The sequence below is a fragment of the Fusarium proliferatum genome (genome assembly GCF_900067095.1).
Source record: "Fusarium proliferatum ET1 genome assembly, contig: FPRO_scaffold004, whole genome shotgun sequence".
NCBI lineage: Eukaryota > Fungi > Ascomycota > Sordariomycetes > Hypocreales > Nectriaceae > Fusarium > Fusarium proliferatum.
Window position 1 is genome coordinate 1,080,295 of NW_022194793.1, and position 27,062 is coordinate 1,107,356.

Genomic DNA, 27,062 nt, shown 5'->3' on the forward strand with positions numbered 1-27,062 from the left:
TGGAAAGTTTTGATGGAGATCGAGTGGGAGAAGACTCCGCCCGCGCCGTAGGGTTTCTTGGGATGGTATGCCTTCTCACACCTTACCTGGGTTGGTCGGTCGGTCCCTTCAGAACTTCGGGCTTTCTCCAAGCTACTAACACACCCCCTCGCCTTCCGCGCATCTTCAATCACACGCCCTCCCGTCCTGGATAGCTCTTCCCCCCGGAGGCCGGGTGTGTCACCGACGACACACGCTTGGGGGTTTACACTGCTCTACAAAATCCCCTCGCCCGCCTTCACATCCCTTCCCTTCGATCTCTCTCTTCTAACCCTCATACCTTTCTCTATCGCTACCGAGTATACCCCCTGCCTCCGATTCTTTGTGCTCTAGGGTGATATCGCAGCCATTCGTGAGCTGGAAGAGCTGTCGTGGTATCTTCATACCGACAAGCGTGCTCATTACCCCACCACCAAAAGTCAAAGAGACCCCGCCATCAAGCTCTCGATAAAGCTCCCACTTTGCCAGAGCTCCTCGCCTTCGCTCATCTCAACCTCTTCATCTCCCTGAAGTCCCTGACACAAGATCACCCAAGATGGCTGGTATTGCTCCCGTTGCTCCCCAGCAACCACTCACATTCAATGATGTCTTCGAGGAGGAAGATGTCGATGAGCCTAAGGAGGCCAACACGGTCCACCACATCCGTGCCAACTCTAGCATCATGCATGTGAAGAAGATTCTTGGTGAGTAGCCGGCGCCTTCTCGACAGCCACCAATGGCTTATCTCGGGAACGATATCGCCCCCATTGCGCATCTTGAGGACTCGCGCTGACTCCATTCTTTTTCTCCTACAGTTGCCAACCGTGGTGAAATTCGTAAGTCAAAACAGCCCATTCCCTATCCTAGACCCGCAATCGCTAACATGTGAGCCAGCCATTCGTGTATGACTGCCTGTCCATTCCTTCCACCCGACCGTACATTTTAGACACTGCCAAGCTGACACGGATTTCTGGTTGTAGATTTTCAGAACTGTAAGTCTCGATCCTCGGTTTGGAACGGCTCATGCACGACCTGAACTATGGCACTGACAATCACCAGGCTCACGAGCTTTCGCTGCACACTGTTGCAGTCTTCAGGTACCCCTCACTTGAAACCGCGATCCTAGCGACACAAGAATTTATAAACTAACTCGGACAGTTATGAGGATCGGTTGAGCATGCACCGACAGAGTACGCGATTCATCCATGCCCATTTGTGTCATGATTCCTTTGCTGACCACTTCTTCAGAGGCCGATGAAGCCTACGTCATTGGCAAGCGTGGACAGTATACCCCTGTTGGCGCATACCTGGCTGGTGATGAGATTATCAAAATCGCTGTCGAGCACAACGTGCAGATGATTCACCCCGGTACGGATATTTCATTTTCGGCATCCGGGATTCACAGCGCTAACTAATAACCACAGGTTACGGTTTCCTCTCCGAGAACGCCGAGTTTGCCCGCAGCGTCGAGAAGGCTGGCCTCATCGTGAGTCTAAAGTACCCCACCACTCCCGCTCCGTCCGTGCACTAACCCCGGACCAGTTTGTCGGCCCCTCCCCCGATGTGATTGATTCTCTTGGTGACAAGGTTTCTGCCCGAAAGCTTGCTAATGCTGCCAATGTACCTGTCGTCCCTGGTACCCCGGGTGCTGTTGAGAGGTACGAGGAAGTCAAGGATTTCACCGACAAGTATGGTTTCCCTATCATCATCAAGGCTGCCTTCGGTGGTGGCGGTCGTGGTATGCGAGTAGTCCGCGAGCAGGAGAGTCTTAAGGAGTCCTTTGAGCGTGCCACCTCCGAGGCTAAGACTGCTTTCGGCAACGGAACTGTCTTCGTTGAGCGTTTCCTTGACAAGCCCAAGCACATTGAGGTTCAGCTTCTTGGTGATAACCACGGCAACATTGTCCACCTGTACGAGCGTGACTGCTCCGTTCAGCGACGACACCAGAAGGTTGTTGAGATCGCCCCCGCCAAGGATCTCCCCGCCGAGGTCCGCGACAACATTCTCGCTGATGCTGTGAGACTGGCCAAGACCGCCGGTTACCGCAATGCCGGCACTGCTGAGTTCCTGGTTGACCAGCAGAACCGCTACTACTTTATCGAGATCAACCCTCGTATTCAAGTTGAGCACACCATCACTGAAGAGATCACCGGTATCGACATCGTTGCCGCCCAGATCCAGATCGCTGCTGGCGCCACATTGAACCAGCTTGGCCTCACCCAGGATCGCATCTCGACCCGTGGTTTTGCTATCCAGTGCCGAATCACAACTGAGGACCCTGCCAAGGGATTCTCGCCTGACACTGGAAAGATCGAGGTTTACCGATCATCTGGCGGTAACGGTGTCCGCCTGGATACTGGTAACGGTTTCGCCGGTGCTGTTATCACTCCCCACTACGACTCTATGCTTACAAAGTGTACCTGTCACGGTTCTACCTACGAAATCGCTCGTAGAAAGGTTCTCCGAGCCTTGATCGAGTTCCGTATTCGAGGTGTCCGAACTAACATCCCTTTCCTTGCCTCCCTCCTCACTCACCCTACCTTTATTGATGGAAACTGCTGGACCACTTTCATCGACGATACCCCTCAGCTCTTTGATCTCATTGGCAGCCAGAACCGCGCCCAGAAGCTGCTTGCCTACCTCGGTGACGTTGCCGTCAACGGTAGCAGCATCAAGGGTCAAATCGGCGAGCCCAAGTTCAAGGGTGAAATCCAGGTTCCTGAGCTTATCAACTCTGCCGGAGAGAAAATTGATACTTCTACGCCCTGCACCAAGGGATGGCGAAACATCATTCTCGAACAGGGACCCAAGGCTTTCGCGAAGGCTGTCCGCGAGTACAAGGGTACTCTTCTCATGGACACGACTTGGAGAGACGCCCATCAGTCACTTCTGGCTACTCGTGTTCGTACCGTCGACTTGCTCGGTATTGCCAAGGAAACTAGCCATGCGCTCTCCAACCTGTACTCCCTTGAGTGCTGGGGTGGTGCCACCTTTGATGTTGCCATGCGATTCCTCTATGAGGACCCCTGGGACCGACTCCGAAAGATGCGAAAGCTTGTTCCCAACATTCCTTTCCAGATGCTTCTCCGTGGTGCTAATGGTGTTGCTTACTCCTCACTGCCTGATAACGCCATCGATCACTTCGTCGACCAGGCCAAGAAGAACGGTGTCGATATCTTCCGTGTCTTTGATGCCCTGAACGATATCAACCAACTCGAGGTTGGAATCAAAGCTGTTCAAAAGGCTGGCGGAGTTGCCGAGGGAACGATTTCCTACTCGGGTGACAGTACAGTACCCTGTTCCCCATTGTGATGTTTACCTACTGACCATCCTTGTAGTGCTTCGCCCTGGCAAGAAATACAATCTGGAGTACTACCTCGACCTTGCCGATAAGCTGGTCGCCCTTGACATCGATATCTTGGGTATCAAGGATATGGCTGGTGTGCTCAAGCCACATGCGGCTACACTTCTGATCGGATCAATCCGAAAGAAGTACCCTGACCTTCCCATCCACGTGCATACACACGACTCTGCCGGTACTGGCGTGGCTTCGATGGTCGCCTGCGCCAAGGCGGGCGCCGATGCTGTCGATGCTGCCACCGACAGCCTGTCTGGCATGACTTCGCAGCCCAGTATCAACGCCATCATTGCTTCCCTTGAGGGTAGCGAGTGTGACCCTGGTCTGGACCCCAAGCTTGTTCGATCACTTGACGTCTACTGGCAGCAACTTCGTTTGCTTTACTCTCCCTTCGAGGCCCATCTTGCTGGCCCCGACCCCGAGGTTTACGAGCACGAGATCCCCGGTGGTCAGTTGACCAACATGATGTTCCAGGCTTCTCAGCTAGGACTTGGATCCCAGTGGCTTGAGACCAAGAAGGCCTATGAGCATGCCAACGAGCTTCTCGGTGACATTGTCAAGGTCACTCCTACATCCAAGGTTGTCGGTGATCTTGCCCAGTTCATGGTCTCCAACGGTCTGTCCCCCGAGGATGTGAAGGCCAAGGCCTCCCAGCTCGATTTCCCCGGCTCCGTGTTGGAGTTCCTTGAGGGTCTGATGGGACAGCCTTACGGCGGATTCCCTGAGCCTCTACGAACTGATGCTCTTCGCGGCCGTCGTAAGCTCGATAAGCGACCTGGTCTTTTCCTCGACCCCGTCGACTTCGTCAAGACAAAGCGTGAGCTCGGCAAGAAGTATGGTGCTCCAGTCACCGAATGCGATGTGGCGTCCTATGTCATGTACCCCAAGGTCTTTGAGGACTACAAGAAGTTCGTCCAGCAGTACGGTGACCTTTCCGTCCTACCTACTCGATACTTCCTATCTCGCCCTGAGATCGGCGAAGAGTTCAACGTTGAGCTCGAGAAGGGCAAGGTGCTGATTCTGAAGCTCCTTGCTGTCGGTCCTCTGTCCGAGAATACCGGACAGCGTGAGGTCTTCTTCGAGATGAACGGAGAGGTTCGACAAGTCACCGTTGTTGACAAGAAGGCTGCTGTTGAGAACATCAGCCGACCTAAGGCCGATGCTAATGACTCGAGCCAGGTCGGCGCGCCTATGTCTGGTGTTCTGGTTGAGCTCCGTGTCCACGAGGGCTCTGAGGTCAAGAAGGGTGATCCTATCGCCATTCTTTCTGCCATGAAGATGGAAATGAGCATATCTGCCCCCCATAGCGGAAAGGTTTCAAACCTTCAAGTTCGTGAGGGTGATTCTGTTGATGGCTCCGATCTCGTGTGTCGAATCGAGAAGGCTTGAGGTGGTTGCGCAAGGAAATAAAAGACTGGGTTTAATGACACTTATGGATATCAGGCAGGAAGTACCCTAAAACTATGGGATTGGCGTGTTGAGATGACCTATGAATAGTTCTTTGAAGAAACTTTGAATACAAGTATGAATCAACTCATTGACGATATGGGTACCATAGGGCCCCACTAACCTCGTGAAGTTTTATTATAGATTTATAGTACTTTAGGGAATTCTAGAATAATCCCTTCTAATTCTGCGAAAGTTTAGTATAATCCCTTCATAAATATCATAATATACCTAGATGTAGTAAAGAGGTGGTCTCGTGAGGCACTTGAGGAAGTCTGTTTATGTAAGCATCGAGGAGTCCCAACCGACGTGCCCTCATATCCCAAAGATGAACGATCTCACAGAAATTTGATTCAGTGATATCATCAAATATTGTAGAATCTTGCTTATGAAAGTCGGTTGTGGAATTTGGGCCGAGTCTTGTAGTTTAAAGAAGGGGGGGCCTAATAAACCTCGGTAGTCTTCACGGTTTTCACAGCCAGATAGACGGCAGATGACGATAATGTTTGTCTCAAATAAAATGGCGTAAAGTCAACCTTCTTAATAATGGTATAGTATTTGGTGATATATCTAATAGTATACGAAAGTGTTAAATAGATGGTTAGTTATAGACAATAGAACCTGTGAGAGGTGAATCCTTGTTCATAGTCTACAGATTGTAGTGGAAATACTATTCCTATCCCTGGTGGGTAGGAGGGTAGGACTATTGCGGATTAAATATTGTATTCGCATCATGGTGTAAATATCAGGCGCAGAGTCTTGCTTTCTTTGACCTCCAGTTGGTCATCTCCTGCAAAGAGCCACATGAGACATACGATAGCCTAAGGAACGTGTTAGAAGTTGAGTCGCCTCATTCATGCCCTCAGTCTAGAACAGCTTGGTGAACCCGGACCGGGGCTTACTTGTAGATCTGTGTGGGGCCGGATCTCGGAGGCTATGGGGTATGCGGGGGTGGGTCTGAAGAAACGGCGAACCGGTGCCGCGATCCGCTGTCAAAGCAAATGAAAACCAGGGGCCAATATCGCAGTCAAGGCGAATGACATCACTCCTCAAGCATGACTTTTCGAGCGTTTCCTTAAATTCCTGACCTATGTATGGCCTGGATGGAAAGTAGTATAAGTGGTAAAGCCCTTACGCATGAAGTTCGGAGGACTCTCGGTGTTCTCAGTACCTAATCCCCAGATCGACAATAGGGTCGCTTCGAGGGTGATAATGAATTGGATGTCAGCTCCACCCTGCACCAACCCTATAGTAGCATAGGTCATCTAGCCAATTTGCCGTATGAATGGGAAATTCGGGATTGTACTCCGGATTGAAGACTGTAAATACCTGCTGAGCCTAGACACTGATGACATGCACTAATGCTTGAGACGAATCTTTAATACAATAAACTCTGCATGAACCATATATGTTAATATGGCTTGCGGAAAGGTTCTACGATTCTTGATAACGACTCTGGCTTTTCTTATGATTATCATTCATACAGTGTAATTGGTTGATGATGAATCAGTTCCTACATAGGCTCAGATAAGTCTCCGTACGAGCTTGGAAGCTCACGCGTTGACAGTGCGGGGAATCCCACTCAACCATTCCTATGGAGGGTTGCATGCGTCAAAAGCTGCAAGTATCGACAGGGCCGATACCCTTGGATGATACGGAGTCAATTCGTTATATCTGAAGTTTGATCATGTGGCCCGAAATCGGATGGACTCGGATGGGAGCTGTTTGAAGAATGATCATTGATAGTTGTGATTTAGTCAGGAGCCCAACACAGAATACTGGGGAGAATGCCATTCACAATGACGTATACGAGAAAGGGTCCTGGTGAGATGAGGTGATAGGGCAGATGGACAAACTGGGCGGTCTAACGAGAGTTTCTAGTGAGCAGAGGCCGGCGAACCTGAAAAACAGGCTCCGTCGGTCCGTAGTGATGATAGCAGAGGCTGATTGTTGATGATGGCAATCCTCCTCCTGTCCGGAGTGCACGGTGAAGTCTGATCCAATATTGGGTGACAACTTTCGCCGCTTGATGGAATGCAACGCAACCATGGACCCCCTCTGGCACTTCTGGGTAAATAAGGTAAAGACCTCCTCCCACCATTTCATTATCATCGGAGAACAGCGATGACCAGAACATGGATGGCGATATGCTTTGTCGATCGATCCCGCCGTTCATGGCAGCCTTGTCCTGCATAATTGAACTGAGAGAAGCGGTGAGTTATACTTGTTCTAGTGGTTCTTTGTGTAAGGCACATAGGTAGTTGATTAGGTAGCTTTTCCCACTGTCAGACATGGCTTTCCGAGCTCGTGACTCTCGATGCCGGGAGATTAGTGAAAGTGTGGGGGAGGAGTAAACCCCAGACTTGGCTTGTTGACACCTGTAATTTTGGGCATTTAGCCCCCCGCTACCCTCCACTACCGCTCGACAAGATCCCACTGCAGCCGGGGGTGACCGGCTATCTTATGCACGATAAAATGCAGCGCTGGAGCTCTGGACTTTTGGAAGCGTGAACCTGACCAATCATGGGCTGTGCTGTGGTGGTAGTGGTGTTTTGCTTCACTAATTCTTATTTCTCAGCATAATCGAGAAGCTTCATTCTGTTACCTATCAGTACCTAACTACTGGAGCGAGCAGTTGTCTTCCCTTTCATTCTTGGTAGATCTCTCAAAGAATCAGTAAGGCAAAGAACATACTCGTATCTGCAGCTACATCTGATGTTAGTAAACATGATACTAAAGGATGTATACCCTGGGAGTGACTGTACTGTAGATATCAGTTTGTCTCCCCCACCCACACTGATTTCTATGGCTCGCCCCTGTCGCTTGGCACACGCACGGCAGGCGCTGTGGATGGATCTGCGGCGGCCTGCCCTCCGAAACCCAAAAGTCGCCCACCGCAAAGCAAGCCAAACCAGGCCCAGGCGCAACCTGTAATACAGTTCAAAAAACACCTTCCCTCCAACCCTCCTCTGACCTCACTTCCACCCAAACTCTCTTCCTAACAGACCTGAATTTCTTCCTTTGACTTCCTATGGTTTCGATAGGAAGCATTATAATAACCGATCCCCTTCATCGCAGTCACCTCTAGCAACACCCAAACCACTTCTTCCATCGCGAGCAATGGAGAGCCTTCAACTATCCCAGGTTCTTGCCGACCTCAGTAATATCGGCGCCGCCGTACGTGCCCAATTTTAATCTTGAACTCCTTTCTGCTGCATGTTCATCTGTACAGTCGAGACTAACGTATCTCCCGTGTCAGGATCCGGGAGCCGCAGAGGCCATCGTGAGCGCAAACAACCCCTCCAACTCGAGTTACACCCGAGTCGAAGTGACTGCAGCTGCAACTGCCCCTACCTCGAGTCCTACTACGAATCAACAGCGACGTCCCACAGGCTTACAGCGGCATTGGTCGTCGGAGAAATTCGACAAATTCGGCCGCCGCATTCTCTCTCCCGGCTCCCACTCCGGTTCAGCTGTAAACTCTAGCCCTGGAACTCCTCGCCGAGGCGAATCTGATGTGAGGCAACCCCACCAACCGTCGTCTCCAAGGCGAAGCTGGGACTCGGGCACTGACAGAACTGCTGCACAGTTCGAAGAGGACCTGGAGAGAGCAAGCACACTCATGCAACTATACGACATTCGCTCCAAGATCAAGCAGCAGGATAACAGCAGCCTGCTCAGAGCTCGAGAGAAGGTCAACGCGATAGCAGCGCGACAACAAGCTCAGCAGGCCGCGGAACGCAACATGAAGGCGGCTGACGAACTTCGACGACAACGCTACTCTTTCCCAAGAGCCGGTCTCTGAAGCGAATGACCCTTTCGATTTCCTTACATCTCCTTACGACGGATCACGGGCTCGTTACGAAAGGACAGGCGCTGGTTAATATCTGATTGGTGCTTGTGGGATGATTTCTTTGACGGCGTTTGGGACACAAAAGTTATGCCGTCGGTGCGACGAAATCGATCCTCTTTTGAAGAGCGAGGCTGAAGGCGAACCTGATATGTTTTGACAGTTGAGACTGCTGGCATTAATACGATACGCTTGGACAATCGAAGCGGAAGCTGTTCTTTTGGCATCTTGGGGACCAAGATGGCACCAAACAATGTATGTATACCATGGGAGAATGAAAGCGGTTTCTATGTTCTCGAATAGTTCGACTCCTTCAAATTATCATAGACATGCCGCAGCTTCGATCACTCCCCACACATGACACATGACATCAGTTCTATTTGAGCCTCTTGGCCTAATGCCTCTATGTATGCGAGGATCATATATACTATCGATAGATGATTTAATTAATCCTTATCTATTTCAGAAAGGACAGCATAGATTATTAATAAGCTTAAATGCCGTGGGCCTAACTAACATGGAGCTCCAAGACGGGTCTTTGGAGGGTTTATGAGCTGAGCTTTTGCGATATGCCAAGTCCGAGAGTTTGGGTTGATTTTTGCTTGGCATTTGGAATACTTACATAAACGTCTAGAATGTTCATGCAGGTCCTTTTACAAGTCGCACATGACGTTCTAGAATGTGGTTTATATGTAGCAGATCAATCATTAACAACGAAATGATGAAGTAGGTAAGGTGGTCAAGGATGGAAACACGTCATTCATTGGCTTCGCCACATCAACGAGGAACTGGGATTTGGCCGCGAAGACTTTTGAGGCTTAGCAGTCTTGGACAAGTAATGATCTCGGTCCAGAGCTGCCGGTGAAGTACAGGCCTTTCTGCTACAATTTGCTGGCCAAAGGGACTGGTTGTCAGTTGATACGCAAAATACGCTGCGTATTGATGACGGCCTTGACTCACTCCTCAAACCTGTATATCACCCTTGAACGTCCATAGCATGGATGGCATGATTGTCTAGCGGGAATCACGGCAGATATGAAGGTTACCGTGATGTAAGCGCCAAGCTCCCAACTGCTACTGTATCTCTACGCACAGCCACTGTCGACCACGCAGCGCAATAGCATTAAACCTCGTTTGATAGCCAAGAGCACACCATGTTGGCCAAGACGAGACAAAAGTGGAAACACTCGAGACCAAGAAGAGGCTTGTGACCGCGTTTTGTTAGAGTTACGCAGGCAACTTTAGGCTCTAGGCCAAGCTTGGGTGGATATCATGATTCTTCTTTTCTCTTGGCTTCGTCGTTTGAGTTGCACTATGCATAAAGGGCCCTCCTCCCACTCTCTTGTCTCCCCTTCTCTCATTTGTCTGGAACTTGTAACAGCAACAAAAAAAACCTATTATCCTGATTTTTCTTACACCCTTTGACGGCTCGGTCTAATCATCAATCACCTACATTAGTATTGTAACAGATCTTTACACAACCTATCAGATAAAGACGTCACCTCCCTGGGAACACCCGTCACACACATTCTACGTCATAGCCGAGCGACTCAGCGCCGCAAACAACACGTCAAAAACAGAGTTTGCCAACTGAACGTTTTTCAACTCTACTCCATCATCGTCGCGTATCGTATACAGATTGCGCATTTTCATAACCACAATGGCGCCCACTGAAGATATTTTTGCGCGCGACTACTACAGATGCCGTTATGGTCAGACTTGGAATGGACGAACGTGTGTTCGTAACAACTGGTCCTACTGGGGGCGCTGGGTGTTAGCGGGCATCATCATCTTTTTCTTTGTCCTCCTCCTCTCCTGCTGCCTGTAAGTACTTGTACCTCCGTTCGCCGTTCGAAGTATCATACTAACACACCAAGATTCTCTCGCCGTCGTAAACGCCGTGGCGTTAAGCCTGTGTACGGCACTGGATGGATGGCGGCCAAGCCTTGGGGAAACAACAACAACCATCAGATGTACAACTACGGCAACCAGGGCGGTTATAACCAGGGCTACCAGCAGAACAACGGTGGTTACGGGGCTCCACCTCCACCCCCAGCCTACGGCCAGCAACAGCAGCCTCAGTACACTGGTACGACATTCAACACCAACGACGGGTACTACGGTCAGGGCCAGTATTCCGGAGTTCAGCAACCTCAGGGCACATACCAGCGTGAAGGTGCTTACTCCCCACCTGCGGGTCCTCCTCCTGGAAAGTAAAGTACGGCGGTGGGTGCGTTTGGAATGGGAACGGGTTTATAATGTGGCCGATATGTAAAGGATACCACCGATTGAGGCGTTTGGGAGCTCGCTATGTATTGAATGAATTTATGTCAAGACATGCTGTGTTGTGATAAGAGGCATTACTCTCGCGAGCATGGCCCGGGTGGTGGAATTGCGAGAATTACCTTTTCCCTAGTTGATTGTAGTCTTCTCTTCAGCACTTATTTATCAAAACAGTTAGATACCTATGTTTGGGACGCGTTGCTGCTAACATTTCCACAGATCTGTCGTGACTTCAAAGGCTTGATATTGATGAACAAACTAAGTTCATGAACAACAGCCGCTTACTATTAGGTGAATCTGACGTATGCATAGATTCAGTAGTTGATTCGACATCAACGCCACAGCCGTTGACGGGACCTGCATGAAACTTGATAAAGGCGGGAAGAAACAAATCTGCAGTATACCATTCGTTGGGTTATGCATGCCGCCTCATGGTAGCAGTGGGCGACGATCTGAATATCTCTTTGGTTAACATGTACAATAATGCCGAATTCATCCGCGTATAACGGCAGTGCTGCTGCACATCGCAATCATAACAAAAGGATCCCAAGCCTTGGCTCTTTGATATTTTCTACGCCAAGTCCCGAGAGCCTGGTCCGATGTGCACACCTTGCAGAACCCATATCTACCCATAGATCATCTCACATTTTACCACAGATTCCGATACCCTCCAGCCGTTGAAATATGACACTGCTCAATGACGAAATCATTTCAAAAACCCTTCATTTTCCGCTTCAACTCTGCGACAGGATCGTCCGGCAATCGAGACGACCCTGTCATTTCGGAAATGGAAGAAGCCCCTGTGGCCCGCGCCACGACCAGGGCTGAGCTTCTAACTGTCTGACAGAAGGGCTAACAATAGTAAGGCGTCTTTGATACTGGTGATGATTTCATGGCCTTGACCGCACAGGATTCAAGGAATAAAGGCTCGTTTGCGTTTTTAAAGTACCTAGACATTTCTCTTTGACCTCGCACGTTGATCTACGGTAGAATGTCTCCAGGCGATACTCCATAAGTTGCATACAACAAAGATCGCCAAACTCATCGGCTCACCCATCCTGCTACTCTCAATTTCCCAAGCATACCGTTGACCATTCTATTTACAGCATTCTCCGCGAATATTCGTTCAATTACCCGATGTCGGTCCTATAAAGGCTAGGGTTAAGTGTCAAGCCACGGAGTCGTCATCACCCCTTCAACTACCTGTCAGAGTCAGCTGTTGGAAGTCCGTATTGGATGGGTTCACAGTCAGATTCCGACAACAACGTCCATATTCAGTACAATACAATACAATACAATAGGCGTACATATTCTCTAAACGCGGAATCGACTCTCAGACTGAACAGAACTGTCCGCCCCCCACGAATGGACATCCAAGCGACAGTCCAGTCGAGTTTCACAGTTTCAGAACCCTTTTGACAGGGATGTTTTATCGATCAGGGGCAAATTGAACCACTAGCGGTCCCGTTTCCCCTGGATCATCCCCGCCACTCGCGGTAATTCTGGACCTCCCAGCGTCTCCATGTCCGTAGGCCAGGCCTCTCCACCTGGCGGGCGCCTCTAACTCCAGCTCCACCGTTGCTTTCTTCCCTTCTCTTTGACTTCTAGGCTTAGGTTGTACCTTATTCTCTCCATCAACACGAACGACAATGCTGATGTGGCTATCGTTCTCCAAGCCTCTCTTTAACCTCGTATAGGTCATCTACACTCTCTTGATTACCTTGTTTCTTCAAAACATTCTCTTGTACTGACGGTGCGAGCGCCGCTCTTGTTTCTTCATCCACAGTTCTGTTCTGCTGAACCACCGTCCTTCATTCCAACATTTCGATCAACGACCCGCTTCAATATTGGCACGCGCTGGGAGAATATACATCATACGTCGTTGTCTCAATAACATCGTATTCTGACTTTTTGACCGTTTCTCGATCAACATCCCCGAACTCAATTCAAGCACTATCGACTTGCCTATGCGACCAAGTAGTATTGTACCATCAACCTCGAGCAAAATACGCAACACCATATTCATTATACCATTCTCGATCTTACCGAATTTATTCCACTCATTACCAGCTCCGCCTTGATCTGGGACACATCAGTAAAATGCCCTCCATCGACGAGGCCATGGCGCGCAGCCTCCAGGGCAGTGCCTGGGAGGTGGTCAAAGACAAGTTTGTCCGGACAATTGTAGCCGACCTTTCACGACGAGACATGCTAGCAGATGCAGCGCAAACAACCGATGAGGTTGCACAGAAATCAGAAGACTTTGCGACCGCTTTCTCCAGCTGGGACAACTGTATGAACGTGGCGTGGTGCAAGTACGTAACTATATCCTTCGCTACTAACAGGCCTTGCTTGCTAACTTGAATCAGGTGGCCAGTAATTGGTGTGATGATCATCGGAGGTCTCATCATTTTCAGTATTGTTTGGTGTATTATTCGCTGCTGCTGCTGTGGCCTCTCATGTTGTTGTAACTGCTGCCAGTGCCTGAAATGCTGTGGTAACTGCTGCGGTGCCTGTGACCCTCCACGCAGTGCTACGAAGCATTTGGATGACCCTTATGCTCCCCAAAGTCAGCATCATGGATACCGAAGTGAGCCCCCAATGAATCCGTCAGCGCCTCAGTACGGCGTCACAAAGCCCATGCGATCCGAGCCACCTCAGTATGCAGAATTCGAAACGAGTAAGGGCAGAGACGATGATGCCCTCCCTGAGATGCCCAGCTGGGAGGGTGCTAGCAGCAAAAAGGTCGAGGTTCACACAGAGGCCGTTGAGCTTGACACTCTACCTTCGAAGCCACCCCATAGTCAGCAAAGCAACATGATGGGTGGAGTTTCACCGAACAATCTGACCCCCTACAGCCAGGCACAGAGTAATTCAAGCGGCTACCTGGGCGCCAACCAAGCTCCCGATGTATATTCACCTATCGACCAGCAGGGCTACGGATATCAAGCCCCCGGCATGAACCCCATGTACAGCAGTGCCGCTGCTGTCGCGCCCATGCCACATGAACGTCGCTCCCCGGCCTTGAACACCAATGGATACAGCAACCAAGGCTACGGCCATGATCAAGGATTCGAGCAGACCCAAGGCTACGGGCAGATGCAGGGCTACGGACAACAAGGCTACGGTCAAGCCACGTCCCCCAACGACTATGCCGCAACTTATAGCGGATACCGAGGAACTCCTCCGCCGCGGCCCGCCAGTTTCGCCAAGCGAGCTTCAATGCATCAGGATGAATTTGGTACTTATGGACAGCTTCCTCCTCGCCGTTCTCCAGCTATACCAGAAGATTATGGCTATGGATCGCCCGTTCGTCAATCACCCGGCCCCCAAAACGATTTCGGCTACGCTCAGCCACCTCGCCAGTCTCCAGCGCCTATGAACGATTATCGAACACCGCCTCCTGGCCCTGACACCAGCTATGGTGCTCATCCTGCACAGCAGCGGCAACACATGCCAGAGTCCCACTCTCCGCAAGAGCCATACCCAGGTTTCAAGCCATACCAGCCTTAAATAGTGGACTTATGACATTTTGGAGGTGAACTAAAGCAAAGACATATATGGTTGTTCTTTTCTGAGTATTTCATAGATATACGGAGTTGTTTACCGCATTTTGTTACTACTTTACTAAGTTTTATGCGTTGGCGTTTCTGGGGAGAATTCCGGTCGAACCTTTCTTTAGAATCTGGGTCTGGATACTCATGTTATATTTTTGGAGGACCCCATGATACGGATTTGTCTCGTCAGCCCATAGGGAGATGGCTTGAATGCACCATTTGGCTACGACACAAGGACTTCTCGCCTACGTGATGAAACTCTGTTCGGCTTCATGCAGGCTTGGCGTTTTAACCAAGACTTAACCATTCATTTACATGACGAGTTTGCTGAACGAAAATAATGATCGCCGATGAGGCCTTGTGAAGTTTGATTTGATGTCGCTTCTAATCCCGAAATGTAATCCGATCTGAAAACGCCACAGACTCCCATTAACGCCGTGAGCCTGATTGCCGCTGAAAGCCCATAAAGAACGGCCAGTACTTGCAATATAATATATCTCCATCCACTGGTGAGACGCCGCGACTCAAAACCAGTACAGAATGTTTGCACAAGACCCATACCACTAGAAAGCCCGATAAAACTCGAAACAAAACAGCCAGCCCTGTCCAAAGCTCAAGTCACCTCTTCTACTCCTTGGGATATAGCTCTTGGGGAACCTTGTCCTGAGGACCACGGGCACTCGCACTACTTCCTATGATTGTTCGATCGTCACCGTCGCGCTCGGGATCATACTCTCCAGAGTCTCTGCTTTTGGGTTGCGTGGAATGAGTGGGACGCGTGACAGGCTTATCATCTTCGTCGTCGGACTCACTGTCGGTCTCGTGCTCCGAATCGACAAGTCTGGCACGTGAAGTCTCGTCCTCACTGTCGTCGTACCTCCTGCGGCGGCCTTCATCATCAGATTCATTGCTATGGCTTTCATGGCTGGTCTCTTTGAGCTTGATGAACGAGTCGATGATATAGTATTGGAGGGCGTTCATAATGAGGGGGAAGATCATCATGACGAACGCGATCTGAAGCCTCTCATTGCCCTCGGTCCAGCCAAGAGCCCAATCGCCAGCTTTTGAGATCCAAGGCATCATTATGAAGATGATGAGCACGCAGATCTTCATGCCAAAAAGGCCACAGAAGTATATGACTGATTGTTTCAACCACCACCATACATTGGGAGGGGTACCGTAGTTGCCAGACTGAACAGATTCGGGGGGTTGGCCGACGGGTGTGAAACGAACGAGACCTGTGAGGATCTTTAGGAGAATGATGAGTATGGGGATGCCGAGAGTGGTCTAGAGATGTTAGCAAATCTGGGGTGTGAATCACAGCATAGGCTGATACTTGCATCTATCGCGAGGTTGAGAAGATAGAAAGAGCATGGGTTCGGGGCGTAGTTATCGTCATCGGATCGTCTTGTCATTGATGTTGCTGAAGGGTCGACCTGGACTGAGAATCGGCCGCTCGTCAACATGGACATGAAAATATTGGCGATGTGGACAAGCACAGAACCGAAAACCTGTTTTGACACGTCGAAGAACCATATCTTGAGAGGTCGTTGAGGCCGTTCCCGCCACCGCTTATAGACCAGTGATAGTAGGGCCAGAGCACCAAGTGCGCCTTGCACAAGCAGGGCGAAGGAGCCCAGTAACGAGCACTCCCCGTTGGAATCGTCTTCGTCGTACGACTGTGGTGCTCCGGACGCGATGAAGGTTGCGGATGCGGATGCGGCTGTGGAAGAAGCCAGGGAGGCGGCCGAGGCGATAGCTGAGGTAGCCATCTCTAGAACTGTTGAAGAATGGGCGAGAATCAAGGAAGAAGCATCATCGACGGCGACTGGTATATCTTCGAGGTTCGACGGAGGCTGCATGTGTACGTGGACGTTTGAATGATTATGATATCGAGCGTCTCAGTAGAGAGGAGGGAGAAGTGGTAATGTTTCAGGACAGCCAAAAGGGTCCAACGGGGGCGAAGAAAGAGACGAATGAGAGTTGTTGAGAGCAAAACTCTTACAAAACTTGTTAAGAGATGAAACTTGTAATTATCTTGGTATAAAGATGGATAGCGAAAAAAGAAAGACCAAAAAGAAGATGACGAATGGAGAAAAAATGAAAGGGGGAGGAAAGTCAAAACGGAGAACGAGGCGCTTGTGACTGATGGGACTGACCGATCATGAATATCGACGCCTAGACTTCTCCAAGACTAAGCCTGAGCCTGAGCATGGATACTCGGCTCCTGTAGCTGGTCGTTCTCAGATTAGACTGGAGCTAGGCCGAAATTCAATCTAGTCTTTAACACAGCCACTGCCTTGTCGCTTTTTCCCCGCCATAATCCCCGGGGGGGGGGTCTTGTGGCGTCCTGGCTCATGTTCGGCTCAACTTAGCTCCGTGAAGAAACCTCAGGCGGCGTCTATCAACACCAAAAAAAAAAAGTACAGTCCTTCGACGACGTTCACGGCCCTTCCAACGCCGACTAGCTTCCCTGATCCCGTCGACCTTCCTTTCGCACAATGCTTCGTCCGATATTAAGGGTCCCTCGATCCGCCTTTGGCCTCGGCCTGCGCTCAACAGTCAATGCCCGCCGATCTATCCATCATGTTCCCCAACTGCCGCACGACTATTCTGAGGGTGTTCCTAACCTCATGAGCCCTGGAGGCTTCTCGATCGCTTGGACTGAATACATGAAGCTCATGGTGGAGAAACTGAATGCTTTGACTGTTGGTATGTGTGGCGTTGACGTTCTGGGACAGCACTGAACCAACACAATGTTTCCTAATTCTACGTTGAATTATACCCCAATTCAACACTTACTGATATACCAATTTTCAGGCACCGAGCTCGAGGACAAGGACACAAAAACAATCGCTCTCATGACAGCCCGCGAGCCGAACCAGGCCCCAATCTTCAACTATGCTTCCATGGCGCACAACAACCACTTCTTCTTCCAAGGCATTGCACCAGAAGGAACCCCCATGCCCGACGCCCTCCGCAGCGAACTAGAAGCCTCATTCTCCTCCATCGAGACCCTCCGCCGCGAATTCATCATCACCGCCTCCGCCATGTTCGGTCCGGGCTTCCTCTGGCTCGTCAAGGCTGGTCCCGGTGACTACCGTCTTCTGCCTACCTACCTCGCCGGATCTCCCTACCCCGGCGCTCACTGGCGTGCCCAGACCACCGATATGAACGCCGTGGGCAAGGATGGCTCTGCCCGCACTTATATGCACAACCAGGCGTTCGGCGCCAACAAGCGAAACAGCGATCTTCCCCCAGGCGGTGTCGAGCTGGAGCCTCTTATGTGTCTAAACACCTGGGAGCACGCATGGCTGTTGGATTGGGGTGTAGGCGCTGGTGGCCAGGGTGGAAAGGCAGCTTTCGCCGAGTCGTGGTGGAAGTTGATCGACTGGGAGAAGGTGGCTCAGAAGTCGGGAGTGCTGCGACCTGGCTTCAAGTCTGCGTAAGCAGAAATATGATACCTGGCAGCGCCTAGCCATGATGTATAGTTAGGACACGATGTTACGGCATTGGATAGAGACAAAGGGATAAGGGAAGCGAATTCTGTAAGATATTGTACTCTGCATATACAGGGGTGGGGAATGTACTTTTTGACGTCTAAATGCGTCTCTTCTGTCCTATATCTTGCTCATGAGACGCCTGGGAGATGGTTTGGTTACCGAGCTACTTACGTTGCCATGCGCTAGTTCTGGTATATAGCGTAAAGGATCTCGTGATAATGGTCAGCAAAAAGGTACAAACACCAAAAAACACATACAACACCAGGTATTCGCTCGTCGTCACCGACCCAACTACTAATCCGGCGCTTCGTGGCTTGACGATGGGGGAGCAGACGGGACCCCGTATTCTACACGAGCTGTGGTCGTATGTGACGATCGAGCCGGCAAGAAGATATTATATCAGGATGTTGAGCTCTGTGGGCCGACTTGAATGCATCATGAACCTCACAACTGGATGCCACTGAGAGTAAGTATCAGAGGGCTTCAGGGGGGGCAATTTATTGCTGATGGGCAATTCATATGTATACTTATATATGTGCTTAAGGGCGCCGAAGCGATATATTTAGTTTCGTTACAAACACTCCCTCCCATAATGATAATTCACATTGGAGGCCATATTCTTCTACTCCTGAGCAGCCAACCTTACATCGCACGTCCTATCCATGTAGCTCGTGAAGTGGAGAGACCGTAGTAAAGACGTATAGTACTGACTCCCTCCAAGACTCAACAATAAGTTTTCAGAAAGACATTAACATCACATAGCTTCGAGGACAATATTGAAAATCATCATGTCATTTTCTTTTCCTATCCTAAGAAGCTAGCCCGAGCTACCTATATGAAGTCAAAAATCAACAAGCGCTGTGTGGTATCTGCGTCATCCTTCGTGAAGTAAAGAAATGAAATTTAAGGGAGTGGGTTGTGCAGTGTTGAGTTTTCTAGAGTCGTGTGCAAATGGTATAAAACGAAGGCAGCTCGTTCACCTCGAGCAATGGCCTATCAATCAAGAGAACATCCTGAGTATGCAAATTCCAGTACCCAAAAAAAGACATCATTGCTCATCTCGAGCTAACATTCATCAGCTGTGTAAGCATCCCGCGAGAGAGCTGCAGCAAGTATCGCACAGTGGTTGTACGTTCTGGCATGTAAGAAGACACAAGAAACACCAGTACAAAGAGAGAAAAAAACCGAGTCTGAGTCCCAATAACCATGAGTGAGGGGTATCAGGTCAACGGTATCGAAATGAAATCAACGCAGAGTAGAGTTTTGGTAAGTGATAGAAAGGTGGCGGATGAGAGGGTTTAGATCATGTTTCCATTAACGCTGATCTCAAACCCCTCGCCCTTTTGTCTGAGTGCCTTTGCGAGCATAAGCTCTCGCATCCAGTCGATGCGGTCATCTCGATTCTTGACAGCAAAGTGATGCGTCTTGCCTGTGCCATTAACACCTTCTGCGGGAATGGCGCCGGCAGGTTGAAGGTGGCTCTCACGCTTCCGAAGGCGGGCAGTGTTCTTCTCCTGAGGGATGAGCTGGAAAGCAAAGGCACCAACAGGGTCACTCTTCTCGCGGCTGTGGCTTCCACGAGAAAGATGCATCGTCTTGAAAGCAGCAGTGAGCTTTGAAGAGGATGCAACACTTGAGCAGGCAATTGCGTAATCGTCAATGTCCACATACTCAAGGGTCCGGCCGAGCTCTTCGGCATCCTTGTGCATATTGAGACGGGTACCCTTCAGAGTAAAGTAACCGTCCTGCCACTCATGCCGAAGCATCTTTGTCTTGCGCTTCTTCATGGGACCTTGGTGGCTGATACCATTGGCAGGGTCGGCGGAGGGGGACTTGCCCCTGGCCCCAAGAGGCGTGATCGTTGGTGCCAGGACCTTCTCAGAGCCATTGAGGTGACCACGGGAAAAGGGCAAGTTGTCACGTGGGGGTGGCTGAAGAGGCTGCTGAGATCGTGAACCTCGTGGGGACTTGGGTGAGGAGGATCCCTGGGAAGGGCGGCTAACAAGAACAGGCTTGTTCTCCTCCAGAGCAGGCATCACAGGGAAAGATGGGCGGCGGGCTGAAGTGCGAGACTGGCAGCGAGGAGGGGAGACATTGTTAGTTGGGGATGTGCGGTAGTTCATGTCAGGCGGCACAGATTGGGAGAAATCTCGAGCTACTGGGCCAATGGGCACAGCTGTAATGGGAACATCAAGTTCCGAGAATGGCGTACCATGGCGGAAGCTGTTCCTAGGTGTCATCTCCAGATCAGGAGATCGAGGGCTGGTCTTCTCCATCTGGTAAGGGACAAAGGCGGGCTGCTGTTGCTGTTGCTGTTGCTGTTGCAATTGCTGTTGATGTTGGGCAAATGACTGCGTGGGCTTCTTCTGAGGGGGAGGCACCGAAGAAGCACCAAGACGGGACGGGGGAAGCTGGGGCTTCCCAGGAATGGACAGTTTAGGGAGTCGGCGCAGACCTTGGTGAGGAAGCTGGGCCTGTACCGTTGGCATACCATCAAACGGAGGTGTGGGAGGCACCTCGGCGCTGCAGTCTCCCTGCTGTTGGTGCTGGAAGCTAAGGAATTGCCTGACATTATCTTGAGGATCTCTTGACTGAACGCCACGGAGAGATGCCTCGTAAAGGTACTGAAGAGGAGGCATGCCAGGACCCATGACATCCGAGGAGGCGACAACAGAAGGTACAGCGTCCGATACGGGACGGACCTTGTTAGGGTCCAATGCTTTGGCCGTCTCTGGGTTGCCAGCATCTCCAACCATGACGGTGCCGGTGGCGTTGATATCCACATGTGGATATTCTTTCTTGAATGCCCTGATAAGCTGCTGTTGCTTTCTGAACTTGGAACAGTTCTCCCCCTTGGAACAGTGATGAGGTTTTGGGATAACTTGTTCAATACCGATAATAGACACTGACTCCATGGGAGTAATATCGTCTCCATTTGTCCTTGCACGATGACGTCGCTTGCTGCTCTGGCGACGCTTAAGACCACCTTCTTCCCCTCTTCGCGCTTCTCTGACAACTTCCTTACTTGGAACGTCTTCAATTGGTGTTTCCGGGCGAGGCGATGCAGGTCTGCTGTCTCTGAGAGCTTGGATTTGATGCCAGACTTTAGTCCTGATGCCAAACGATTGGATGTTAAGCTCCTTGAGATCTTCAAACTTAAGCGTTATCAGAATTGCACCGCTGATATCATTCTCCATAAATCGGTCTGCCACGGACAGCTCAACGCCAGCATTGAGCATAGCCTGCGCAACCATCTCGGTGGACCATGATGCCAGAGTTGTCGTGTCCAGTTCCGCATCAGTGTACTGGAAAGGACTGGCTCGGGGCGGTGGTGGTTGGGATGTCATGAGAAAGTCCGCAATGTTCCGAGGTCCCTTGGGAGTGATGGGCGATAATGTCAAAATGATGTCCTCTTCGGTGGCAGAGTATTGGTCCGTCGAGTTCCGAAAAAGGTGAGGCCCTCGAGGGCCTTCGACCTGCTTTGGGGAATAATCAAGTGGAACTTCTTGGCTTCTACTCGATCTTGGCGTCGGAACCTCATCGTAGGAAGAAACTGTTGTGAAACTAGGTTGTCCAGCCTAGATATGTCTGTTAGTTCTTGTCGAGGTCGATCGACTTTCTCTATGGGACACATACCGACTGCAGACTTATACGAGGCGAGTTGTCCTCCTCATCGCTAATGATTTCATCTTCCTCTTCCCAGTCCGTGTCCACAAACTCGGTGGCCACTGAAATTGGTCGATCTAGTAGTTGAGAATCATTCTTGAGGCTGAAGAAGGTGTCCCTAGGTAGGGGTTGCTGTCGCATTTGTGAGTATGTTAGGCGGTCTCCGCCTCGGAAAGATGTGTGCTCCTATGGGTCAGTGTTAGTGATATCTATAACGCTCGCTGACCGAGTACTCATGCTTACCATTTTGAGTTATGTCAGCAGATATCAGGTAGTTGATGCTACCAGGCACCAAATACTGTTGGTGAGGTTGTCTGTATCAGCTTGCTATTGCTTGATATGGCCGTCGCCGGCGGTTGCTTCTTTAGAACTCAGTGCCTAAGCACGATCGAAGAGACGCCTTGAAACAAAGAGAAACAGGTAAAGGAAACATAAATCTCGTGGTGTCGAGGAGATAATACACAGGTCGCAAAACTTGGGAGAAGGGGACCAGGGGAGTGAGCGGGCGGTTACGGGACGTTATGTATGCACTATAGCTCGACACTGGAGACTGAGGGAACCAGCAGAGGCATGAATATGAGCGGTCACGGAGTGGATGGAGACAAGAATAGACTTGGGCGAGGTGCTAAATGCAGAATGCGTGGCCATGTCTCTAGGCCCTTGGGGTACTGTAGCCCAGTCAGTCCCTCAACCCTAGACCCTTGTACCCTGGCTTGTTCGGGGGATGAGAAAGAGACGGGAGGAGAAGAGGAGGGTGGGAGCAAAGATCCTAGGATGAAGAACAGGGTGCTGCGGCTTCATCACACCGGCACGGGACGCAGAAAAGGGAAAGCCAGCAGCATGTTATCACCAACAGCCAGATTGAGATCCGTCCTATCAACCAACATGTAGATCAAACATTGATCAAGGGCATTGCCCTTGTGTGAGATCCGAAGGCCATGATAGAAGATACTTGAGCCAAAGTGACAAGCCGACCTCCTTTGAGACATATAGATTGACAACTTGATTTAGATAGAGTACCAGACAAAGCCAGTCGAGCATTAGAACGTGCACGGCGTCAAGCTGGTGGTATCAATTGGGCCTTGAGTCCGGGCAGAGTGGCTGCGTCTCCCGTGCAAAAATGCACGTCCAGTCACGTTTCTGTGCTCCGATCACGAATCAGAGGGTGACTGGGGGCCGGGGGCCGGGGGGGGGGGCTAGATATTCGAAAGAGAAACAGTGTCTCTGCCGGGACGCTTAATGACGATGGAAGAAGAGAAGCATCCTGGTCCTAGTTAAGCAGAAGAGCGTGGGGCGCCATGCCTCGAGCTGTCTGTGCTCGTCGATTGGCTTGAGCTGGCGCACGTTACGGCCCTGGCTCTTGAGGCGTTAGGCTTAACTTGGTTGAGCACACCCAATCTTGTTATCCACAGCTGGAGATCCGTTAGTGCCACACCTTTGGACAATTTTAGCGGCCCTAACGAGCGTTTAAGCGCCGGGAGCTTGAGTTTCTCACCTTAGTTCAGGATGAGTCGAGTGACAGAGGTAAAGTGAGGTTGGGCAACGAGTCAACGCACCGTATCACCCCGCAACACCTGATTTTTACATCGTTGCCGATACGGATTGTAATCTCATCCATCAGTAGAACAGGCCAAACCCAATTCAATAGATGGTGATGGTGATAGTGATGATGATGGATGCCCATGGCAACCCTCAGCACAAACATGATCAGTCTGTTTTCATGTGCCATCACATTTCTCAATTGCAAATTGATCTTACCATATTTCGTATGCCTTTCAATCTCTCTACGTATCCGTACTCTGCTGAGTCTCTTCTTCGTACTGTACTTTCATGTACACTATAGTGCCAGGGTCATCACGGACCAGGCAGCTTCGGCATAGGAGCGGGAGACGAGCCCCATCAGCTGCACGCGAAATCCTGCGAAACGAGAAATAAACGACCAGCATGGATCAGTATTCTTTATTCTCCTGTGGTGCACTGTATGGGTTCCTCGCCTCATGCGCGTATGCCTCTCATCGTCGAAATTGCCATATGTTAAGGTATGAGTTGTTGGCATTGCTGTCATCAACGACGTGGACATACCGAGTATCTTTTGATCTCTTGTTCAACGTATTATTCCCCTGCATACTGTTGTCAAACGTAACACTCTTGCGTTCCTGGACATGAAGGTAGCCATGTGACTTGGGTTGCAGAGCAGATTTGAATGCGGATGTGAATGTGTGTGAACGTGCAAGCTTGTGAGCCCTTGCAATGGTACCAGCGAATATGTTTCCGAGCTTGGAGAGTTTACTCTTTTCTCGCGCCTCATTCCATCCAGGAACAAACTTTTCAACGGTCGAGAGTCTTGTACTCGATCCGGGAGGATGGATGCTTCCAGGGCGCCCAAATCTTTACCACACCGGTTCTGTGGTTATGGGGCCGGAAACCGTTACATCTGAAACTCTATGTTTTTGACTCACGCATATCGCATTAGCTCGAGGTATTCTCCAGTCCAGCCTGAGTTCAAGCTCGTTCAACATAGCGATTGAGACGGAGAGTTGGAACTTCAGCCCCAAAACCCAGCCTCGGCCACCATTCCTGTGGACTGTCCCCTGCTAACAATTTCCATCCCCGAATGATAGTCCTGTAATTGGTTGCCGTTGCGATCCTTCACCCGATTCTTTTCGGGTAGCTATTCTTCCGAGCTTGGTCCAAGTCTCGGGAGAGGCACCGACACGCCCCAAGCCAGCAGACAGATCGTATGTTCACCTCACAATGGTTTCTTCCCATTACTGCCACGGCTGGTGCTCAGCGGTGCGCTCCTGTCGGTCTTGGAGGCCCTCAAAGGGTCCATGGATCGTCAAGGTTCTAGCCCCCACCAACTCCAACTCCAACTCTAAGCGGAACTGCTCTGAGGCCCTCTATCAGAGGCTACAGGAATCCCTGTACAGAGAGTCCCTGTCAGATTCTTACTTGGCCCACCACCTCGATTTCCTCTTCAGGCAGTGCGTTCACTGTGAGCTTTGAATGAGAATAGACGCTAGTCTTGGCCATATGTCACTCAATAACCAACCATAGTGCTCATTGATGGTCTTTTCCACGAATCAAGTGAAAAGACTCGAACGGGCAGGCTAGTGGGACGGACCGTTTTTCTTTCAGTTTGTTTGCTCCAATACAGCATTCCCATCCGCTTTGATTTCAATACGGTAGAAGTCAGGCGGATCATGGCGGCATGATTTGGTTGGCTCTTGATCGGCCAATTTTCGCCTCATCCACAACTCGACTATGTTATGCTGGCTCCAGACTGGAATTTCGTCTCATTGAATGGTTATACGAGCATTGCTCATACTTGCGGTCAAAGATTTCATCTCTCTGGCTCATCGTGTGACTCAAAGGTCGGGCCCAAACTCGCTCACATGAACAAATGAATCCGCCTCATGTACGAATCGCAATCTGTCACAACTGTTCCTCGGAGGAAGCGGTGACAATTGACAGATAAACTCCTCCATTCCTTGTCAAGAAGTTCGAGCTTCGCCAAAATGCGAGACTAAGAGGTGGGGTGATGGAGTGCATGTACAATATGCTAGGATTCAGCATTTGGGCACTCTCGATCACGCTGGAAGTGGTATAGTTCTGCTGTAGTTCTCTCAACTCTGTTCTTAGCCCTGTCAATCAAGGAGCCCCAAACCATCAGCTGAATCGGGAATATCAGTGCAAAAGATGCCATGTCCTTGTGAGGAATTGGGGAGATGCCAAACGGCTCAGCAAGCCGAGGGTGAGTGGCTTTGAGGCGTGGTTGGCTGAAGGTGAAGCTCCGAGCATGATTTTCTGCAATGGAAGTGTCGCCACGGTGATTGTCGATGAATTGATGAACAAATGGTACCCAGAATATGCAAAACGTATCTGTCTGTGCCTGGGCTGAGATGCAATGTGACGCGAAGTTGATTCACAGCACTACCATAATAGAGATATTGGGAGATCTGATGTTGTGGGGCACAAGATTACAATTCTCAATGTAGCACAGCATGTCAGCCACCCTGCTGCATGAGATTCTGGTGATACCTTCCAAATAACGACATACAGTGACGACATCATAAACTCTGCACTACCTACCCGAGTACCCAGCCGTGGGGATTAGGTCGGTCAGGTATATACAGTGCAAATCCAGACTGTATCACCTACTACGGTACCTAGGTAGGTAGGTGACAGTATGTCGTATATTGGGGTGTAGGGTAACTTTACCACAAAGTGCTCATCGTGAATATCGATACTCTCGGCTAGTGACAGCTTCCACCCACAGAAGCACAGCATATACGTATGCATTACTTTTCCTACAATAGGTTTTCGTCCCGCAGTGGGCTCCGTTCAATGGTGACATCTTGCAAACACCCGGTGTCTCGAATTGCTCCGCCTCGCAAATGAATACAGAGTCATCATGCCATTGGAATGTTGCCGTGGGAAGCCCATGATGGTCAATATCTTCTGCGACCCAATAAGCTCTCATAACCTCCTCCCTGGAATTAACCATTGGCTTCAGATCCGTCAATCGCAATCCCGCTCTAGTTTCTTGGTCGGGATGCCCTGTCTGCTTCTGTCACTCAACCCCTGCTATAAACCTTGCTACGTACATATGGCAAGGAATACAGCCCAACTCGAACTTCTTGTTCCTTCGACAGCTTTACAGTAGGATGTGGTAATCGTAACTACGGTAGTAGTGTAGCTTGACCCAGGTCTGGGATAAGAATGTCCGAACGCGACAGGAAATAATTAAGCAAGCAGCGGCGTGGATAACTAGAGCCAAAGTGGCTTCGAATCCTCCAAGCTTCACCACGCCAGTGCGGGCTAATGTCTTGTTTCCGCCTAACTTCGCATGCTATGCCCGTCTCCCATCCAGCCTATTCGTCTTCAAGCCAAGATGCTTTACATGAGGATATAGACCAGGTCTTTTACAGCAAGACCTGTCTTCGGGGATTCTCACCGACTGTCCCGTACGCCACAGAACACATACCGGTGACGACGATAGCTGTTGTGGAATTTGGAGCATCGAGATAATTGTGCGGGCTGATGAACACCAGGCCAATGTCTCACACAGCCATCGTGGTGTCTCATTCTGAAGTTTGGTCTTGCTAAGACTTCAAGTCGGGTTGGACGACCCAGTAAACTCGAGGAGCGGCCGACAAGAAGGCTGGAAGTACATGGACCACAGAACACCTGTGAACAAAAGTGCTGGCTGGCAGTACAGAACGGGTAGCTGCTTGTTGAGGAATTGAACCACAAGGTCCGATTGCAGGGGATCGAATATTGACTCAGTCATCATGTCACTAGGTTTTCTCGGAGACAAGCTTGAATATCTCCGCATCTAAAATCGACGACGGATTGCCAACTCCCAGGAGCCAGCCCGT

At 50.3% G+C, this 27,062-nt stretch overlaps 7 protein-coding genes and 1 non-coding gene across 8 annotated transcripts; 5 read left to right on the forward strand and 3 right to left on the reverse strand.

Moving 5' to 3' along the window:
• Positions 1 to 574: 574 nt before the first annotated feature.
• FPRO_04538 (putative PYC2 Pyruvate carboxylase 2) lies at positions 575 to 4,765 on the forward strand (the record flags this gene model as incomplete). The annotated part of the gene is made up of 10 exons (XM_031230059.1): positions 575 to 722; positions 834 to 854; positions 913 to 920; positions 999 to 1,010; positions 1,078 to 1,115; positions 1,177 to 1,208; positions 1,267 to 1,386; positions 1,443 to 1,504; positions 1,561 to 3,304; positions 3,357 to 4,765. 10 exons carry the CDS (start codon positions 575 to 577, stop codon positions 4,763 to 4,765), a joined length of 3,594 nt encoding a protein of 1,197 aa, XP_031080234.1.
• Positions 4,766 to 7,942: 3,177 nt separating this feature from the next.
• On the forward strand, positions 7,943 to 8,627 carry FPRO_04539 (uncharacterized protein; the record flags this gene model as incomplete). The annotated part of the gene is made up of 2 exons (XM_031230060.1): positions 7,943 to 7,999; positions 8,082 to 8,627. The coding sequence occupies 2 exons, from the start codon at positions 7,943 to 7,945 to the stop codon at positions 8,625 to 8,627; spliced, it is 603 nt and encodes a 200-aa protein (XP_031080235.1).
• Positions 8,628 to 10,332: 1,705 nt separating this feature from the next.
• On the forward strand, positions 10,333 to 10,889 carry FPRO_04540 (uncharacterized protein; the record flags this gene model as incomplete). The annotated part of the gene is made up of 2 exons (XM_031230062.1): positions 10,333 to 10,496; positions 10,550 to 10,889. The coding sequence occupies 2 exons, from the start codon at positions 10,333 to 10,335 to the stop codon at positions 10,887 to 10,889; spliced, it is 504 nt and encodes a 167-aa protein (XP_031080236.1).
• A 2,166-nt stretch (positions 10,890 to 13,055) lies between these two features.
• FPRO_04541 (uncharacterized protein) lies at positions 13,056 to 14,468 on the forward strand (the record flags this gene model as incomplete). Its single annotated transcript, XM_031230063.1, has 2 exons — positions 13,056 to 13,270; positions 13,325 to 14,468. 2 exons carry the CDS (start codon positions 13,056 to 13,058, stop codon positions 14,466 to 14,468), a joined length of 1,359 nt encoding a protein of 452 aa, XP_031080237.1.
• Positions 14,469 to 15,139: 671 nt separating this feature from the next.
• FPRO_04542 (uncharacterized protein) lies at positions 15,140 to 16,374 on the reverse strand (the record flags this gene model as incomplete). Its single annotated transcript, XM_031230064.1, has 2 exons — positions 15,140 to 15,799; positions 15,853 to 16,374. The coding sequence occupies 2 exons, from the start codon at positions 16,372 to 16,374 to the stop codon at positions 15,140 to 15,142; spliced, it is 1,182 nt and encodes a 393-aa protein (XP_031080238.1).
• Positions 16,375 to 17,013: 639 nt separating this feature from the next.
• FPRO_04543 (uncharacterized protein) lies at positions 17,014 to 17,961 on the forward strand (the record flags this gene model as incomplete). The annotated part of the gene is made up of 2 exons (XM_031230065.1): positions 17,014 to 17,224; positions 17,333 to 17,961. 2 exons carry the CDS (start codon positions 17,014 to 17,016, stop codon positions 17,959 to 17,961), a joined length of 840 nt encoding a protein of 279 aa, XP_031080239.1.
• Positions 17,962 to 18,265: 304 nt separating this feature from the next.
• Positions 18,266 to 18,381, reverse strand: rrna47. The gene has a single exon (XR_004093510.1). It is a non-coding gene; the product is annotated as a ribosomal RNA (ribosomal RNA).
• Positions 18,382 to 19,313: 932 nt separating this feature from the next.
• On the reverse strand, positions 19,314 to 21,927 carry FPRO_04544 (uncharacterized protein; the record flags this gene model as incomplete). Its single annotated transcript, XM_031230066.1, has 3 exons — positions 19,314 to 21,593; positions 21,652 to 21,867; positions 21,925 to 21,927. The coding sequence occupies 3 exons, from the start codon at positions 21,925 to 21,927 to the stop codon at positions 19,314 to 19,316; spliced, it is 2,499 nt and encodes an 832-aa protein (XP_031080240.1).
• Between the last annotated feature and the right edge of the window lie 5,135 nt (positions 21,928 to 27,062).